The sequence below is a fragment of the Oryzias latipes genome, chromosome 22, assembly GCF_053564925.1.
Source record: "Oryzias latipes strain Hd-rR chromosome 22, Olatipes_Hd-rR_3.1".
Lineage (NCBI taxonomy): Eukaryota > Metazoa > Chordata > Actinopteri > Beloniformes > Adrianichthyidae > Oryzias > Oryzias latipes.
In genome coordinates, this window is record NC_136258.1 from 10,043,508 (window position 1) to 10,061,925 (window position 18,418).

Genomic DNA, 18,418 nt, shown 5'->3' on the forward strand with positions numbered 1-18,418 from the left:
TATGCGGTTACCATCAGGTCCCAGTGCGGGCCGAAGACGTGCCTAGGACTACGGTGGAAACTTCTTTTGGAATTTTTGAATTCCTGTGCATGCCTTTCAGTCTTAAAGGTGCAGCCCAGACTTTTCAAAGGTTGATGGACTCTGTGCTATGCAATCTCGAGTTCGTGTTTGACTATCTAGACCAGTGTTTTTCAACCAGTGTGCCGTGGGAGATGGTCAAGTGTGCCGTGGAAAATTGCCCTCATTCACTGATCTCAAAACAATTACCATCTCCAGGAAATCAGCTCTTTGTTCATCCAAACAGGTCCTGATAAAACACTGAGTAGTTAGGAATATGAAAGATCATAAAATACTTTTTTCTTTGTGTTTAATTGATTCTATTAAAGACATTTTGATAAGAATGACAGCACCGCGATTTACCTGCAGCTATAACTGTTTTCTGAAAAGTCCCGCAGCTTTTACTGTCTCCACGACTCCACCAATCATTCTTGAAGGCTTAATCACATGTCATCAGTCTGACCAATCAGAAGTGTTAAAAGTCTTCACTTCCTTGTTCCAATTTAGCTCATAACTCACTCATTTCCCACAAAAACACCAGCTAAAGCTCGTCTTTAGCGGTGTAGCTTTCCACAGAATCCGGTATCAGACCGTGGAACAAGTGAACAAAACCATGAAGCTCAGAGACGCTAGTGTTTCTGCCGTTTTGTTGCCGTATTCACACTACGTCTCCCATGATGCATTGGCTTAAAGGGACAGCGCCTCAGCGTACAATGAGTCGTCCTTGTTACACGGATTGAAACCACAACGAACATACAGTTTGTATGTAACTTAACTTTTATTACATCTTTTAGGAAAAATATTCTGCCACAATTATCACTAAAATGCACGTCAGATTGCCGGCGGTGGGGGGGGGGGGGGGGGGGGGGCTGTAGATCAAAACAGACTATGAGTTTCTGCTTTTTTTTCTTTTCTTTTTGGGATGCTGGTGTGCCGCGGGATTTTTGTCAAGGTTAAAGTGTGCCGTGGCTCAAAAAAGGTTGAAAAACACTGATCTAGACAACATTTTGGTGGCCAGCCCCTTTCCTGAAGAGCATCTCGTGCACCCCATGGAGGTATTCCAGCTTTGGCAACCCATGGTTTGATTGTTAACCCGCCCAAATGCCACTTTGATTTGTCAGCCAATGATTTTTGGGGTAATTGAATTTCGGCGTAGGGTGCGGTTCCGCTGCTCACCAAAGCCCAGGCCATGGCAAATTTCCCCCTGTCCTGTAGTGGTCAAGTCCCTGCAGGAGTTTTTGGGGATGGTGAACTTTAAAACAGGTTAATTCACTGGGCTGCCCACCTGTTACAGCCGCTTTATGACACCTTGCGTTCCAAAAAAGCCACAGACCCTTTGGATTGGATCAGACCGCGTTGCTGCATTCGACAGGGCTAAGTCAGTCTTAGCCAAGGTTACTCTCCTCGATCGTTTTTTCTGATATAGCCGCCAACTAGCCTGGTGATGCAGACATTCTTGCCCTCCGCTCCGGTAGTTCGGGCCTTAAGCTTGAGAAGGTTGTGTGGCAAGATGGCGGTCCATCTCTCCTGTGTAATGTGTCCACAGAACACCCTCAGCCCGTAGTTCCTGCGGGAAGGCATTGCCGCATTTTCAAATCTGTCTATTCCCTCTCGCACCCACCCAGGTGTACGCATGTCAGTGATGCTGGTTAGTTCCCATTTCGTGTGGCCTGGTTTGCATAAGTATGCTAAGGGATGGGCCATGTCCTGCGTTGCGTTTTAGTGTGCCAAAGTTCCACGGCCCATTAAAGCCCTCCTAGAACCTTTCCTGATCCCGGCCCAGTGTTTCGACCATGTGCACGTGAATTTGGTTGGTCCACTGTCTCCTTCTTTCACACACTTGTTAACTACGGCGGATCGGACAACCAGGTGGTCCGAGGTAGTTCCTCTGTCCTCCACTACAATTGCTGACGTGGTCCGTTGCATTTCTTTGTGCCTGGGTTGCCCGTTTTGGTCTACTGTCATACATTACTACGGAGAGGGGCCCCCAGTTTGTTTTAGAACTCTGGTTGGGAATGGTGTGATCTTTAGGGATCCATGTGCACCGTACTGCGGCTCATCACCCTCAAGCGAATGGGTTGTGTGAGCGTTTCTACCGTTCCCTTAAGGTGGCGCACCGCATAGCGCTCACAGATGACCTTTGGCTGGAACGTTTGCCGTTGGTCCTGCTCGGGCTACGCTCAGCTCCTAAGACTGGCCCAGACGCGTCCTCCGCTGAGTTGGTGTTTGGACAGCCGCTCCTAATTCCGGGGGGTGTTCGGTGGGGGCTGTTTGGTGTTACCCTTACCTTTGGGCTTTACACCCAACAGATTTAGCTAAGAGCATGGTTTGACTGTTCTGTATCTATATAAGGTTATTTGCCCGCCTTAGTGAGTTGGCACACAAGAGAATACACCTTTACATTGAGAAGACAAAAAGTGTCTCTTCATCATTGCCACGCTCTCATTTTCTTCATTCATAAACTCTTCTAAGTATTCTTTCTATCTTTCCATTACACTGCACTGACACTTATTTGTTTACTATAATTCTTTAATTTAAAAAAGAAAAGGAAAAAGTATAGTTTTATTAATCAAATCTTGTTCTATCACTTAAAAGTTCAGAATTTTACCAACTTTTTTGACAAAAATGTCTGCATATTATACTTTAACTTTCAATAATGGATTTTCAAGGGCTAACATTAACATCTACTCTTTATTCATTGTTTTTTCTTCTTTATTCATTGTTGAAGTAAGAACTGCTGTCATAGTTTGAGTAGTTATTAAAAATAGTTCGCCCATTTTATAGTTCAGGTTAAAAAGAAGAAAATGCTCTCCTGTCAGCTTGGTGTAAAGTATTGACCAGATTTGGTTTCATAGAAAAGTTTAAGAATTACGGTTAAAATATCATTCCAATCTGCCCTTTACTTAATAATATGCCTTCTATTCATGGGCTTCGCACCATGTTTACTGCTTTCTTCATACGCATCAGAGTAATTGTTCAAAATCACTGCTTTCCTTGAAATTTTTCAAAACGAGAAATCTTCTTCAGTAATTCACGCAAATTATCTCTGCGTTGAAAATGCCTAAACAAATAGGACAGGAGAGGGAACAAAGAATGTGTAAAATAAAACAATTTTAAAAAAGAATGGAGAAAGAAAAATAAGATGGACATTTGATGGCTACTTACAAACAGAAAAGGAAGGAAGGACGGAGGAAAGACCTAGAGTGTTATCATCTTGAGGGCAGCCTTAAGAAAAATGGGAGGATGTAGAAAAAAAGAAAGACATTGATTATTGATTCAAAGATGAAAAACAGACAGGAATGACAGATGATTCCCAGAAATCAAATGGGACAATGAAGGCAACGTGGCAATATGACAACATACCAGATGTTATTAACAGTTCTTTCTTTATCAGTATGTCTGCCAAAATAAAAGCCATAAAATCTAAACCTAAATGTGGATCGTCTTATTTTTATTATAATGTTCACGTTTGTCTTTTTTGAAACAACTATATTTATGTAACAAATAATAAACTATTTTGATTTAAAGTTACATTTTATGGCAAAAGCTTCTGCATATGTAGTGCAAATACACAACACTGCATGCATGAATGGAAAAAACATTTAGTATTTTTTTTATTTAGTGATCACACTGTGATTTTGGTTGTGAGATCAAACATGGAAAGATTAATATTTGCACTTAAAAATAAGAGAAAAAGTTAGATTTAAACAAGAGGTGAGGTTGTTAAAAATGACAAAACGGCAAATGAATTATACAAAACTGACAACAGTTTAACAAGCAAGTATCAAACATGGGAATAACACATCTAGGGAAAAAGTCAAATTAAAGAAAACCCAGTTGATCTGTAGTTCTAAAAAAAACTTTTTAAATAGGACTGAGTCATACGCTAATCTGATACTGGTAGAGGTAGAAAAAAAGATTACATTATCCATTTTTCATTTTTTAGTCTGACAGCATTGTTGATTTATTTATTGACAATTTATTTACTTAGCTTTTTAAAGTCACATGTTTTTTGTCATTTTCTCTGAGATTAAACTGTTATGTTTGGTTGTATGTATAGCATACCTGTTTACTCATTTGCAATTCAAGAAGACAAGGTGAAATTAAGCATCAGTGACTGAGAAAATGGAGAGCAGACATTTATGTTATTTTTTAATTAAGTTCAATTTCCTCCCGTTTTGATTGTCATCTTTTCCTAAAAACACACAACTAATGCGATGTTTTTTTTTTTATGTAAAACTCTTAACTGTGGAGTTTTCTACTTTAAAAAACGACTTCATTTTAAGATTCCAGTATATTGAACGCATGCAGGTTAGTAGAAATGTAAGCGTAGCCTGGCTTTTGATGATGCTGATAATAACAAATCATATTTTGCTGCTTGGAACTGCACAAACAGCAGTCACATGCAAATTTGTGGAGAAGTTTTAGTTCTTTTTAGGTTACACTCCACACCTTGCTACAGGCAGAGAGCATGAGGCAGATTACAGTTGGAGGAGAGCTGGCGCAGAATGACATGGTTGCAAAAGGGCAGAGCCCTCGTCTTGGTGGGTGGAGTGGAGGGTGGAGGTGAAAAAGGAGAGGACATGAGAGGGGGGCGGAAGGACACATTTTTGGCTGGAGGGGTGAGAGGAAGAGGCTGGAAAAAGAAGGCAGGGGACGATGGAGATGACAAGGGGGAGGAGAGCGCAGACATGTTGGTGGGGGAGACAGGTTCAAACCCAGAATGGGAAGAGGAAGAACCAGAGACTAAAACAGAGAAGATAAAACAAAAATGAGTTCAAGTGATCCTGTAAAAAAAAAAAAAAGAAGGGATACAAGACGTTTCAGCTAGAAGTTTCCATAACTTCTTTCATGCAATAAAGTTAGATTTTTAAATAAGGATCCTATATCATGTAAATTAAACTTTTGAGCTTTTAAGTATGAAATGATATTTGTACCACCACATTGAGAACAAAAGTCACAGTTTTGAGATCAAAATGTTCTACATTGCAAACAAAATGTTCAGTTTTAAAAACAAAACTTTCAAAGTAGCAAATGAAAATATTAAATGTTTGCTTTCAAAATGTTTTTCTTTGTTTCCGCAAATACATTTTTGTGTTTGCAACATAATTGTTTTCAGATCCATTGTCTCTAATCTCGGTTTTACCTCGTCTTTGTTTCAGTTTAGTGTAATATATGTGCCACCAAACAGCCAATCAGAGATAAGAGGGTTCATGCTGATTGGTCTAGATCAGGGGTCGGCAACCTGTGGCCGCATCTAATTCTTTCATCCCTTTGCTGTGGCGCTCTCTGGGTTTGTAAAATAACTATTATGCTCTAAGATTGTTGTTGTGCTTTTGACACTGTCGGGATGAGACAGTGAGAGCAGCACGAGGAGGGGGCGTGTCTGCGGACCAGAGTCTGTTATGGGAAGAAGCCCCTGGCTGCAGTCTGCAGACCGAGGCGGGGTTAAACACGTTCAACCCCGCGAACAAAACGCCTCTTATGTCAATTAAATATATATCTCATATTTTGCACTCAACTAGAAAAATGCAATTCACTCTTTTTTTGCCTCTGCGTTCCCTGCTTCTGCTCAGTGGACGAACACACCACCCTCCTCTTCCTCAGCGCGTTCGCAGACACAGCAAGTCAATGATCAGGATGTCATTTATGTTATAAATAAACCCTGGAGACGATCACAGTTGCAGACAAATCCAAGCAACATCAGTATGAACTAAACGCACGATTGTGGATACGACCGGTGCGATGAAGACCAAATCACTTTGCACTTTAAAAGCAATCTACAAAAGCCGGCTCCTTCCTGCGAACTATTTTTTTAAGCTGTCCTTCCGGCTCCAAAACCAACCTGCACCTGAGAACTGAGAAAAATCTTCTCCTAAACAGAGCAGATCATTACTGACTGAAGAAACCAGATCAGCTTAACAAAGTTGAGACACTCGGCATTCAAAAACGCCTACGTTAAGGAAGTGGTAGAAGTCCGAACTCCGCTTACGTTAAGGGAACGCCTCGGTCTGCAGACTGCACCGAGGGGCTTATCTGTTGACCAGCTGTTGCATTTTTGTGAGCAGGTCTGAACCAGGGAAGCTGCTCATCCCTGGAGCGGCTCCCCTGTGCTGACGAGTACGTTTGACAAGTAGTAAACAGGAAAGGTTCATAAAGATAATTTAAAAAAAACGAAAAAACTAACGGGTTAAAAAGAAAATCTAAATGTAGACAGGGCTGCACGGTGGCAGTGGTTAGCGCTCTTGCCTCAAAGCAAGAAGGCCCCCGTTCAAGTCCGGACCTGGACCTGGACTAGAACATCAATGGGGGACATTTCTGTGTGGAGTTTGCATGCGTGCATGCGTGGGTTTTCTCCGGGGTCTCAGTCTTCCTCCCACCGTCCAAAAACATGCTTCATAGGTTAATTGGTCAACCTAAATTGTCCCTAGGTGTAAATGTTAATTATTCATTTGAGTACATTTGCGTCAGCAGATAATAGAGTGTTGCACACGGTGTATTTTTAAGAACTCATATCTGCTTTTGTCTATTGTAAAATATAAAATGATTTGTGAAAAATAATAAAAAGATAATAATATGTAATAATATATAATACTAACTGGATGAAAGCTTGAATGAAATAAGAGTCTGAGATGCTTTTCTTTCTGCTTCTGACTGAACACACTGGTTGCGACATCAACATAAATAAATACAGAATGATGTTGTATTTTTGCCTTGCTGCTCCTTCTGGGTTCTACTCAGAGAGAAACGGGTCAAGGTTGAAGGCTGCAGAATCCCGGTCAAACTGAACCTATGCAAAGTCCGGCATCTGCTGTAGGCACAGTGAAGGCAAGACAAACATACTTGATTGGATAGAAGCTAGACCAATCCGCATGAACCGTCTTGGCTCTAATCGGCTGTTTGGTGGCACAAACATTACGCTTAACTGAAAGTTGTTAACGCAAAATCAACGATAGGGTGACACCGAGATGACAAACAACTCATCTGAAAACATTTGTGTTGCAAACACATACATGTATTTTGAAAGCTAACACTGAATATTTTCATTTATTACTTTGAAAGTTTTCTTTTTAAAACTGAACATTTTGTTTGCAACGTAAAAACGTTTTATCTCAAAACTGTGACTTTTGTTCTCCATGTGGTGGCACAAATGTCATTTCATACAAAGCAGTATTTCGCTCCAGTCTAGGTTCTCTGAGCATTCCTCTAAAACCTTGCGCTATGAGCTCCAGCCCCTCCCAGTCCACGAAAACGAGTGGGTCTTCACATTGTGATGTCACAAAGTGGAGAGACTTACCAGAAGAGTCTGCAGTGCCAGCATTGCCTCCAGGCTAACACCCACTTTCTCTGTGGAGCTAGCGGTGATCAGCAAAAACGCTTTCATTTTATATGCACAAGATGCCCATCCATCTTTGCAAAAGTACGGATATTGTTTGTTTTCATGGGTGAAACGGAGTCACACTGCCGAGTTGACGTCATGTAAAATGGACAGCAACCACAAGGAGCAACAGGCAGTGCCTCAGAGATTGAGTGGTCTTACTTCTGGGTAGATAAATGAAGTGCAAAAATGACTCATATAATAAATAAATGTGATCTTTAGTGTGCCAAATGTTTTATATTATCATATATATGGATACAGTTTACTCTGAAATGCTTAGGAATAGCATGATTAAGGCCCTTTAAAAAGTATACATTTCAAGGCGTTAGTTTTACCAGAGTGGAAATTAATGGGAGGAGGAGTGACTGATGTGAAAAGAAGAAAACCCCAGATCAGAAGAAAGACTTGCTGCCTACCAGTTTCAGGGTCACTGAAGTCGGGCAAAGTCATGGCGTTGAGTTGTCGCCTGTCGGCGATGGCTCTGTCCAGCAAACTGCTGCCCCGCCCCGAATCACTGCGCATACATCAGGACAGGGATTGGTGTTATTACATTAAGCAAAAATGATAAATGGATTTAGTTCCTTATCAATTCAGCAGTAATCTCTTCAGGATCAAACAGAAATATTTCTGCCTTTTTTGTTTTTTAATTCAAACCAATTCAATATTATTTTAATCTTTGTACTATAAACATACAGTGAAGCCAAAAGATTAAAGGTTTTAATAGGAAATCTTTCAGTAAAAAAACAACAACAAATGTTTTAATTGAAAAGACAACAAATAACTTTTATTTCAAGCCAGAATAAAAAACGTTTGTAAAACAAGCATACTGCAGCTTCCACCACTTCCATTATGAAAAAAATGATGCAGGTCATAAGGGCTTAGCAGGTGAGTGATGCGTGCAAACCTGGGGTTTGTGAGGTTGTAAAAGCTCTTCCAGATCTGCAGCATGTGTTTACAGGTGAGCAGAGCTTCCTCTGGTCCTCTACACATGGCCTCCAGCTTCACTTTAGTGTAAAGCAAACTGCGTCACACACAAACATCGTTTAAACTCGCTGGTTTGCTTCTTCATGCACCACAACAGAAATACACAACATTTTTACTTAAAGAGATGCTCACTTGAAGTTCTCGGGATACTCGGACAGAGCCATTTCTATGATGTTGAGGGCATCGTGGTAATGTTTCTGAGCGGAAAGAAGGAGGGCCAGCAGGTGGAGAGAGTGGACGTCGTCTCCTTGAAGCTGCAGTGCCTGCCGGACATAGCCTAGCGCCTCAGGGATCTAGACACAAACACTGCAGGTTTTCATTGGAGCTGGGATAACATCACATTTGACAATGTCTAAATTTAACATCTCAAATATACTTCATATGCGACTTCATGTGATCAGTACCTGTCTGGAAACGGCAAGCTGCAGCGCTAAGTAGAAGGCTGCAAGATGGTCAGTCGGAGACAAACTCTGTGCTCTGCAGAAGAAGAACAAAAGAAATGCATGCAGTCATAAACCGATTTAAAAAACATTCAAATGAAGCTTTAACTTTGGGGACATTGGGTCAGAGCGGTGGGAAAATAATGTAAATAAATGCACAGTCCAGTCCAAACCTTTGGAAGGCTCCCAAGGCTTTCCTCTGATACTCCTCCTGTGAGCTTCGCAATGAGGCTATAAAGACATAAAGGAAACCAAGGAAATAAATTTAACACAAGGCTTAACACATGGAGTAACATATAATGTTCACACTTCTGCAAAAAGTCCAGATTAGGGAGTAAATATGTGATTTGTGGCATTTAAAAAAAATGGAAATGTGTTCTCTTCATTTATTTAGAACTAATTTATGAAGCAGCGCCAAGGAACCAATTTTTATTTAAAAAAAAAGTGTTGGGTCCAGATAAACAATTTTATTGCAGGTTTCCTTAAAGACCGACTGTGTTTTTGGTGTTTTCAACATGTTCTTGTAACATTTTTCTCATGATAGAGGACATATTTAAAGAAGATTAAAACTGCGTTTGAGTATATTTCTTTATTCAAATTGTGGTGAATCAGGACCAAACAAAAACATGCTGTTGGAAAAAGCTTGTAGTTGTTGCATACAATCTACAATCGGCAGGTCAAACGCTCCCTGGGGGGTATTCCAGAAAGCAGGTTATGCTAGCTCCCACGATAAGTTTGAGGCTAAGAAAGTTGATGACCTCAGCTTTCGGTTCCAGAAATGGAGGTATGTTTCAGGGTAGGTCAAGTTACCATGGCAACTCATGCTCTGAACATAACCTGGTCCGGAGCAGGTTTAGTTGAAGGTTAGTTTGTTTACAGAGAGGTGAAGCAACATGGCGTGTCCATTTGAAGAGGATTTAGTGGATGAAGAAGCTCAGATAATACTTTTTCCACCATGAGAGGGTGATAAGACCACATATGGATGTTGGAAAGAAAAAGAATTTTTGTTAAAAATTACACGTAGTTTTCAGACAGTTATTTTCCTTTCGTTCAAATTAATTCAATTAAGTAGGTGTAACTTTGATGCTGCTGTTAGATCGGCACCGTGAGGGATTCTGGGATATCATTCCCTTTGCCTGTCTGGACGGATTTGGGTTTAAGTGTGGGTTTTTTACAAAATGTGTTTAGTTGTATAGCTGTTTTACTGTGTTTCACCGTGTTTGGCCGAGCTATTTTGTCCTACTATGCTTACGTCTCTGCACCATGAGTGAGAGTAAAGGATAGGTGATGACTTTATATAGCACCCCTACCGCTCAGTGCTGTTATGACAGTGACGGAAAATTCTTTAGTGAGTTTTTGCACTCGGTGCATTTTTTTTCCGTTCTTTTTATTGTTGTAAAAATGAGCATATCTGCCGGCTCAAACTTAGACATATGAAAGTTCAAGAAATATAAGTAATTAAGATGGAAAAAAGATTAATGGAGTAATGTGACATTTAGTTAGATAAATACGTAAATTTGAGTTGTATAAACAATTATTGAGTTTGAATAAATTTAACTAAATTATTTAATTTATTTTTCAGCCGAAGAATGCAGCACAATCACTTAGACTTTGCAGACTTACCATCGGTGGCTTTGAGGCTGTAAACCAGACCAATGGCCAAGTAACCTTTGGCTCGAAATTCAGCAGCTTTCTCTCCCATGTCAATCACCATCTTGGCAAACATCTCACCTTCATCCAGCTAAAAAATAATCAAATATAGTCAGAGTCCAAAAATGAAGTTGTGACTCAGAATCAGACAGGTTCTGTGTGAAAGAAAGTGTGAGATTTTAACCCAGTGTAGAGGTCCGATGCACAGCTTGACAGCTAGCAGTGGGATGGTGGGATCATCCGGCTTCAGGCGGATGCACTCCTTTAATACTTTAACGGCACGGGCTGATTTACCGGCAGCCATCAGGGACAGAGCGAGCTGGTACCACAAATGGAACTCCTCAAAGGCAAACTTCATGGCTCTCTCCAAACACTTAAAAAAATAAGACATACCTCCAATTTTATCACCAAAATCTGATATTGTTTATTCTAATAAGACTCCGAATTAGACAATGGATCATGTGTTCATGAGTAAGGAGCACTGTCATTTTGGTGTTTCAGACACATAATTTTCAATCATTCACCTCTGACAGCATCTCATACTGTCCCCTTCTGCCCAAAGCTATAGTCAGCAGGTCATACACAACAGAGGCAGACTGGAGGCTGATGATCCGATCATTATTGTGTTCAGGAATCCGACTCAGGACAGCGTCGCGGTTAGCCTTAAACACACACAAAAGAGGTTAACACTTTTTTCTGTCAATGTTTCTGAAGGTTATTCTTTAACCCTTCACTCCCATAGAGTGCGTCTCACCATGGACTCACTAATGAGAAGAAGCAGCAAAGCTTCTTCGGTGTTCTCCTGAGGGCAAAACAGGCTGAAAAGGCAAAGAAAAGCAGTGAGATGGAGAAATCATTTAAAAAACAAAGCTTTTACTTCAGCGCCAATCAAAACCCTTACTTCTCTCCCGAGTACAATCGTGGACTTCGACTCAGGCTGTAGTTCTTTATGTAAATGTGTCCTTGCCGTGTGGGATCGTCCAGTGGGGACACGGCAGGCGGGTCTTCCAGAGGAGACCAGTAACTCTGTTCACACATTCCTCTGAGCAGGATCTCCGCCAGCTGTCTGGCTATAGTCTGAGCAAACAAATACACACATTTCACAGCTATTCCGGCACCAGGCTTAACATTGCATACAGTTTTATCCTCACATCATTTGGAAAAGGTCAGGGGAAAGATGAATGAGAAAAGAACAGAAAAACAATACTGAATTGCCATATGACAAAAAACAAAACTAAACAGTTGTTTTTGTATTTTTAACATGTTCTTGTGACATTTTTTCTGATGATAGAGGACATATATAAAGAAAATTAAGCTTAAAACTGCATTCTGGAGAATTTTTTGTAATCCACTTTACTTCAGGAATAACTTTAGCCGTTGTCACACAATGTTTGCATTGTGTGACACTAAGATGGGGCAGAGAAAGCTCTCTGAGGTAAGGCACTAAAGAAAGGCTATAAATATCACCTTCTTGGCAATACCTCAGAAAATGAATCTGTTCCATTAAAAAGTCCGTCTAACGGAAAGTCAGGAAGGGTTTTGTTTTCCAAAACTACACAGCGATATTCTGTGTTTCAGCCCAGAGCGCCTTTAACTTAATAAAAAAAAAAAGATTTCGGGTTATTATTCTCTGGCTAATAGCTCACCATTCGAAGGTTTTGGGTGGTTCTGGTCTCAACAGCGCGAAGAATCTCTCGAAATCTGCCCACACCCTGTGTCAGATTGCTACAAAACAGAAAGAGACGACAAAAAAAAAAACGTTCAAAAATACTGTTAAATCCAGAGAGATTACAGTAACATCTCCTAATTTCTATCAATGTTTTTTTTTTACATAATGTTCCTAGTATCTTGATAAGCCCATATACATAAATGAGACAGAAGCGGGCTTGTTAGATCAATTTAGCCAAGATATGTTAAATTACAAACATGCCATTCAAGATTCAAGTGAGATTACTGGAATATGCTGTTTTTCTTTAGAAAAATTAATTATATTTTCAATAAAAAAAGCACCACATATAGAAGACCACAACTCTATGCATTTGCTTTTTTTTGGCCACCTGTCAGCTTGCATGTATAATCAGCCTACATGCACAGGTGTGTGTAAATGCGTTCTTACGTTCCTGTAAGATTCAGGCTCTTTAGGAGCTCGACTGAAAAAAGTGAACGATTTTGACTATTTTCCTTTTCTTAAACTCTACATGGCTAAAATTCTTTGAGACATCACACTGTGACATGTACTGTAGTACAATTACAGGAAATATGACTTAAAAAGGTAACACACACAAATGTAACAAAGTTCGCTGTCGTGACATCTAAGCGGATCCAGCTCAGCTTAAAATAGCATAATTTAATACGAAGAATATGGAAGTTTTGTTTTTTACTTCAGCAAATTCACGTATTTCTGCTTTAGTTCACCAAGCACAAGCTCTCCAACAGCCAAGTGGGTGAATGTGCCCACAAAGTGGCTGCACATGAGTAGTACATGAAATGTACCGATCCTTCTTCTAAACTAGGAGTAAACAACAAATATAGATCCTTTATTCTGGGATCCTACCCATTTTTAAAGTGGATGACGTGAGCCCTCTGCAGGCCTGTCTCCAGGAAGTAGCCTAGTTCCTGTTCTTGGGTTGTTGGTCCAGGTTTTGGGCTGCGGTTCTGGATACCTGCTGATAATGCCTATAAAAAAAATTGCAAAATAAATATATATACAGAACAGACCAAAAGTTTGGACACACCTTCTCATTCAAAGAGTTTTCTTTATTTTCATGACTATGAAAATTGCAGAATCACACTGAAGGCATCAAAACTATGAATTAACACATGTGGAATTATAAACACAACAGAAACGTGTGAAACAACTGAAAATATGTCATATTCTAGGTTCTTCATAGTAGCCACCTTTTGATTTGATTACTGCTTTGTACACTCTTGGCATTCTCTTGATGAACTTCCAGAGGTAGTCACCTGAAATGGTCTTCCAACAGTCTTGAAGGAGTTCCTACAGATGCTTAGCACTTGTTGGCCCTTTTGCCTTCACTCTGCAGTCCAGCTCACCCTAAATTATCTGGATTGGGTTCAGGTTCAGGTGTCTGTGGAGGCCAGGTCATCTGGCTCAGCACCCCATCACTCTCCTTCTTGGTCAAATAACTCTTCCACAGCCTGGAGGTGTGTTTGGGGTCAATGTCCTGTTGAAAAAGAAATGATGGTCCAACTAAACGCAGACCGGTTGGAACCAAAAATCTCCACTTTGGACTCATCAGACCAAAGCACAGATTTCCACTGGTCTGATGTCCATTCCTTGTGTTCTTTAGCCCCAACAAGTCTCTTCTGCTTGTTGCATTTCTTTAGCAGTGGTTTCCTAGCAGATATTCTACCATGAAGGCCTGATTCACACAGTCTCCTTTTAACAGTTGTTGTAGAGATATGTCTGCTGCTAGAACTCTGTGTGCCATTGACCTGCTCTCTAATCTGAGCTGCTGTTAACCTGCCATTTCTGAGGCTGGTGACTCGGATGAATTTATCCTCCACAGCGAAGGTGACTCTTGGTCTTCTTTTCCTGGGGCGGTCTGCATGTGAGCCAGTTTCTTTGTAGTGCTTGATGGTTTTTCTGACTGCACTTGGGGACACTTTCAAAATTTTCCCAATTTTTGGGATGACTGACCTTCATTTCTTAAAGTAATGATGGCCACTCGTTTTTCTGTACTTAGCTGCTTTTTTCTTGCCATTATCCAAGAGTTTATTCAGTAGGACTATCAGCTGTGTGTCCATCTGACTTCTGCACAACACAACTAATGGTCCCAACCTCATTTATAAGACAAGACATGACACTTATTAAACCTGACAGGACACACCTGTGAAGTGAAAAACATTTCAGGGGACTACCTCTGGAAGCTCATCAAGAGTGTGCAAAGCAGTAATCAAATCAAAAGGTGGCTACTATGAAGAACCTAGAATATGACATATTTTCAGTTATTTCACACTTTTTTGTTACGTTTATAATTCCACATGTGTTAATTCATAGTTTTGATGCCTTCAGTGTGAATCTAGAATTTTCTACAGTCATTTTAGTCAAACTTGTATGCTAAGTCGCTTCTGGTGAATGCGTGTTTGCTGTATATGTCAGCAGCACGCATTAAAAACACACTAGGGCTGCACGATATGAGGAAAACTTGCGATATGCGATATTAGTGATCAATATTGCGATAACGATAAATTTGCGGTAAATAAACAAATAGAAAAATAAACAAAAACATCATTCCCATTTCATTGCAACAGTTTAAAAATTATACTCCAAATGACCCTCATCGACATGGGGGACAAACGTCAGGGTGGCTAACCCTGGTCCTCAAGAGCCTCAACCCTGTCTGTTTTCCAATTCTCCCTAGACTGCTCGATAATGATAACCAAAATCAGGTGTGTTCAGTCAATCAGGATGTGAAATCACTTGAGTCAGCCAATCAACAGCAAGCTGGTTAAGGAGAGCTGGAAAACAGGCAGGGTTGAGGCTCTTCAGGACCAGGGTTAACATAATAGGCCTCCATCTGATTGGTCAACAATGGGAAGGCGTCCATCTGATTGGTCAAAGCATAAAGGGATTTATTTGATGTGTTAAATGCTTCAAGCTGCTAGAAGATTGTTTTAACACATTTTGGGTTTGCGATTTATTGCGATATTCGCCGTCTTTTGCGATATGCATATTGCAGAGCTGGATATTGCGATAACGATAAATTTGCGGTATATTGTGCAGGCCTAAAACACACAGACCTTCTCTGCTTCCTGAAGGTAAAGCAAAGCTATGTCTCCAGACTTCTCATAGCAGGTGATGATTTCCTGTTCCCTATCGGTTGTGCTTCTACTAGATGATGGAGAGCCGCTGTTCTTGTTGGATAAAGAGGGAGAGCCGGCTGGGACCTTCTCCAGACACAAGCCTGGAAACAGTTAAAGGACAAATACTGGTTGAGAGAAAATCAAAGAGACAGAATAACTGATGGAAAAACTACTTAAGTTATCACGCTGCATCAAAAATACAACCCAAACAGATTAGTTAGTATAATTCAGAAAAAAAGCAACAATGAAAATATTTGTCAGCTCTTATGTATGAGTAAGATTAATGAAAACTGACATTTGTTCATCTCTGAAAATTAGAATTTTACTTTGAACTGAATAAAAACAGAGCAGAGAAGTGTGAGCAAGTGTAGAAGTCTTTAGTGTGGTGTGGTCTGTAGGCGCAGAGGCAAGCGCACTTATAAGTCACTGCTGCTCTCAGTGACTTTTACTGGTACGTTTTTTTAACCAGCCTTGTTACCTGTTACTACCAGGTGCGGCTTGTGTATGTACAAAATTGCTTATCCTTTATAAATTAGGGGGGTGCGGCTTGTACTCAGGTGCGCTCTATAGCCCGGAAAATACGGTATTTGGTCAGCTACAAACAAGCAAGATTTCTGGCTCTCACAGACCTGTAACTTCTTCTGTAAGAGGAGGTCTTCCACTTGTTACCTGTTTTAATGGCTCCTGTTTGAAGTTGTTCTCTATATGAAAGACACCTGTCCACAACCTCAGAAAGTCACACTCCAAACTCTACTATGGCCAAGACCAAACAGCTGTCTAAAGGCAACAGAAACAAAATTGTTGACCTGTACCCGGCTAGGAAGACTGAATCTGCAACAGGTAAGCAACTCTGTGTGAAGAAATTAACTGTGGGACCAATTATTAGGAAATGGAAGACATACAAGACCATTGATAATATCCCAGAACCACGCAGGGGGACCTAATGAATGACTTGCAGACAGCTGGGACCAAAGTAACAAAAGCTACTTTTAGTAGCACACTACATCACCAAATCCTGCAGTGCCAGACGTGTCCCCCTGCTAAATCCAGTACATGTGCAGGCTCATCTAAAGTTTGCTAGAGAGCATTTGGATGATCCAGGACAGGATTGGGAGAATGTCCTATGGTCAGATGAAACAAGAATAGAACTTTTTGTCAAGAACCCTACTCGTGTTCAGAGGAGAAAGAATGCTGAGTTGCATCCAAAGAACACCATACCAACTGTAAAGCATTGGGGGGGAACATAGAGCACTAAAAACAATGGATAGCTCAACCCATCCCCAAACAGCAAGTCCCTGCACTGTAATAAGATATTCACAGTCACACATTTGAAAGCATCTGCTGTAAATCAAGGTACTGTTCACATCCGTGTTTATCAATGACTTATTGCGTAAGTTTGTTTTATCACATAATTATTTTTAATGGAAACAGTGTAATTATCTTTTTTCGCCTTTTCTAGAATTGCGATAAAGTTTTGCGCAAACGTGTAATCTAAACGCAGCTAATGACCCACATTAAAGAGGTAAAGGCCTGGAAAGAGGTGGGGACTCGCAATAAGCCCCCTCCTGTGAGGCTATGACTCAGAGCGACTCGGACCAGTCACTGTTGAATGGTTTCAAAATGGCGGCGGCCATATAAGGAAGCAAAAGTGACTTATTTGGTCGGATATTGCAAGAAATATCCGTCAGCAACGGCACTGAAAATGAAACGTGGCTGGGTCTTTCAGCATGACAACGATCCCCAAAACACTACCCGGGTAACAAAGGAGAAGCCAGTCTCCAGATCTCAACCCCATAGAATATCTTTGGAGGGAGTTGACAGTCTGTATTGCCCAGCGACAGCCCCAGAACATCACTGCTCTAGAGGAGATCTGCATGGAGGAAAGGGTCAAATTACCAGAAAGTTTGTGAAAACCTTGTGAAGCCTTACAGAAAACGTTTGACTACTGTCATTGCCAATAAAGAGTATATAATAAAGTATTGAGTTGAACGTTTGAATTGATCAAATGCCAATTTTCCATCATAAGTTATAAATAAATTCTTCAAAAATTAGTCAATGTGACTTTCTGGCTTTTTTTTCTCATTTTGTCTTTCATAGTTGAGGTATATCTATGATGAAATTTAAAGGCCTTTCTCACCTTTTTAAGTCTGAGAATTTGCACATTTGGTGGCTTATTTTACTTTTCTGCCCCACTGTAAACCCTTTGAGCTCTTCTAAATCTTTGGATCTGGTCTCTTGCATCTTCCTCGTCACAACTCTACAAATGGGGGCTTCAAGTCAAATGAATGTTGCTGGTCAACCAACTGCATGAACACCATGGCCACATGATTCCTAGAACAGGAACGAGATATTTCCCAGAAGTTTCTGCTAAAAACCAGTGTGCATCGAAGCTCACTAGATTGTTGACTATAGACCACAATGCATTGCGATAAAATATTTTTTGCAAAAGATCTATTTAAATATATTTTTTAAACTATTAAAGTTTTCATCTTCAGAACACATTGGATTCATAAATAGCAGTCACAAAACGCTCATATCAATTAGATTTTCAATTCATGAAATCGATGACACCATATTCGACGTTTAAAAAAAAAAAGTGAGCATGGTGTCATTGCTTATAAAATCCAGGGCACTACGTAGTCCCGCACTATATAGTTTTTAAGTAGTTAGGGCTTAGGGTGGGAATTCGGATATACCTAATCTCGGATTTGGCCTTTGACCCAAAATTGCATGACACACAAATGTTGAGGCTCCTGTTCAAAGCTCTCAACACTGCATAACTGAAAAAACATTGAATCAATTCAATTCATAAGATGTTGATTTAATTCACAGTTCAAGATATACTTTTTTATATTTCTGTTCTAGACCACAATTCTTTGTGGGGATGAAAAACACTTTCTAGATAACTAGTGAGAAAAGTTGAAGAAGGTGGGATTTTCTTTTTTCTTTTTTTAAAGAGGAACTGTGGTATTATAACTCACTGAAAGCAAATTTTTGTCTGAATACAACACAATAATTACTTAAGAGGAAAATTGGTACATGGATTTGATTAAATTAATTGGCTTTTCTAAGAAATAATTAA

General features: G+C 40.2%; 1 protein-coding gene across 5 annotated transcripts in view; it reads right to left on the bottom strand.

Moving 5' to 3' along the window:
- The window catches only part of ttc7b (tetratricopeptide repeat domain 7B), a 35,344-nt gene that overhangs the window by 11,615 nt on the left and 5,311 nt on the right, over positions 1 to 18,418 (bottom strand). For 2 of the 5 annotated variants that reach the window (XM_011490640.4, XM_078940375.1), the window contains exons 5-19: positions 15,274 to 15,437; positions 13,064 to 13,185; positions 12,156 to 12,234; positions 11,411 to 11,586; positions 11,264 to 11,327; positions 11,034 to 11,171; positions 10,694 to 10,882; positions 10,483 to 10,600; positions 9,033 to 9,090; positions 8,824 to 8,896; positions 8,552 to 8,712; positions 8,340 to 8,456; positions 7,852 to 7,949; positions 4,543 to 4,803; positions 3,223 to 3,282 (exon numbers count right to left, since the gene is read on the bottom strand). In XM_011490640.4, coding sequence (XP_011488942.2) covers positions 3,223 to 3,282; positions 4,543 to 4,803; positions 7,852 to 7,949; positions 8,340 to 8,456; positions 8,552 to 8,712; positions 8,824 to 8,896; positions 9,033 to 9,090; positions 10,483 to 10,600; positions 10,694 to 10,882; positions 11,034 to 11,171; positions 11,264 to 11,327; positions 11,411 to 11,586; positions 12,156 to 12,234; positions 13,064 to 13,185; positions 15,274 to 15,437 — 1,878 coding nt within the window. The remainder of the gene's footprint in view (positions 1 to 3,222; positions 3,283 to 4,542; positions 4,804 to 7,851; positions 7,950 to 8,339; positions 8,457 to 8,551; positions 8,713 to 8,823; positions 8,897 to 9,032; positions 9,091 to 10,482; positions 10,601 to 10,693; positions 10,883 to 11,033; positions 11,172 to 11,263; positions 11,328 to 11,410; positions 11,587 to 12,155; positions 12,235 to 13,063; positions 13,186 to 15,273; positions 15,438 to 18,418) is intronic. The other 3 variants (XM_004082665.5, XM_078940376.1, XM_020713376.3) reach the window with 2 other exon arrangements.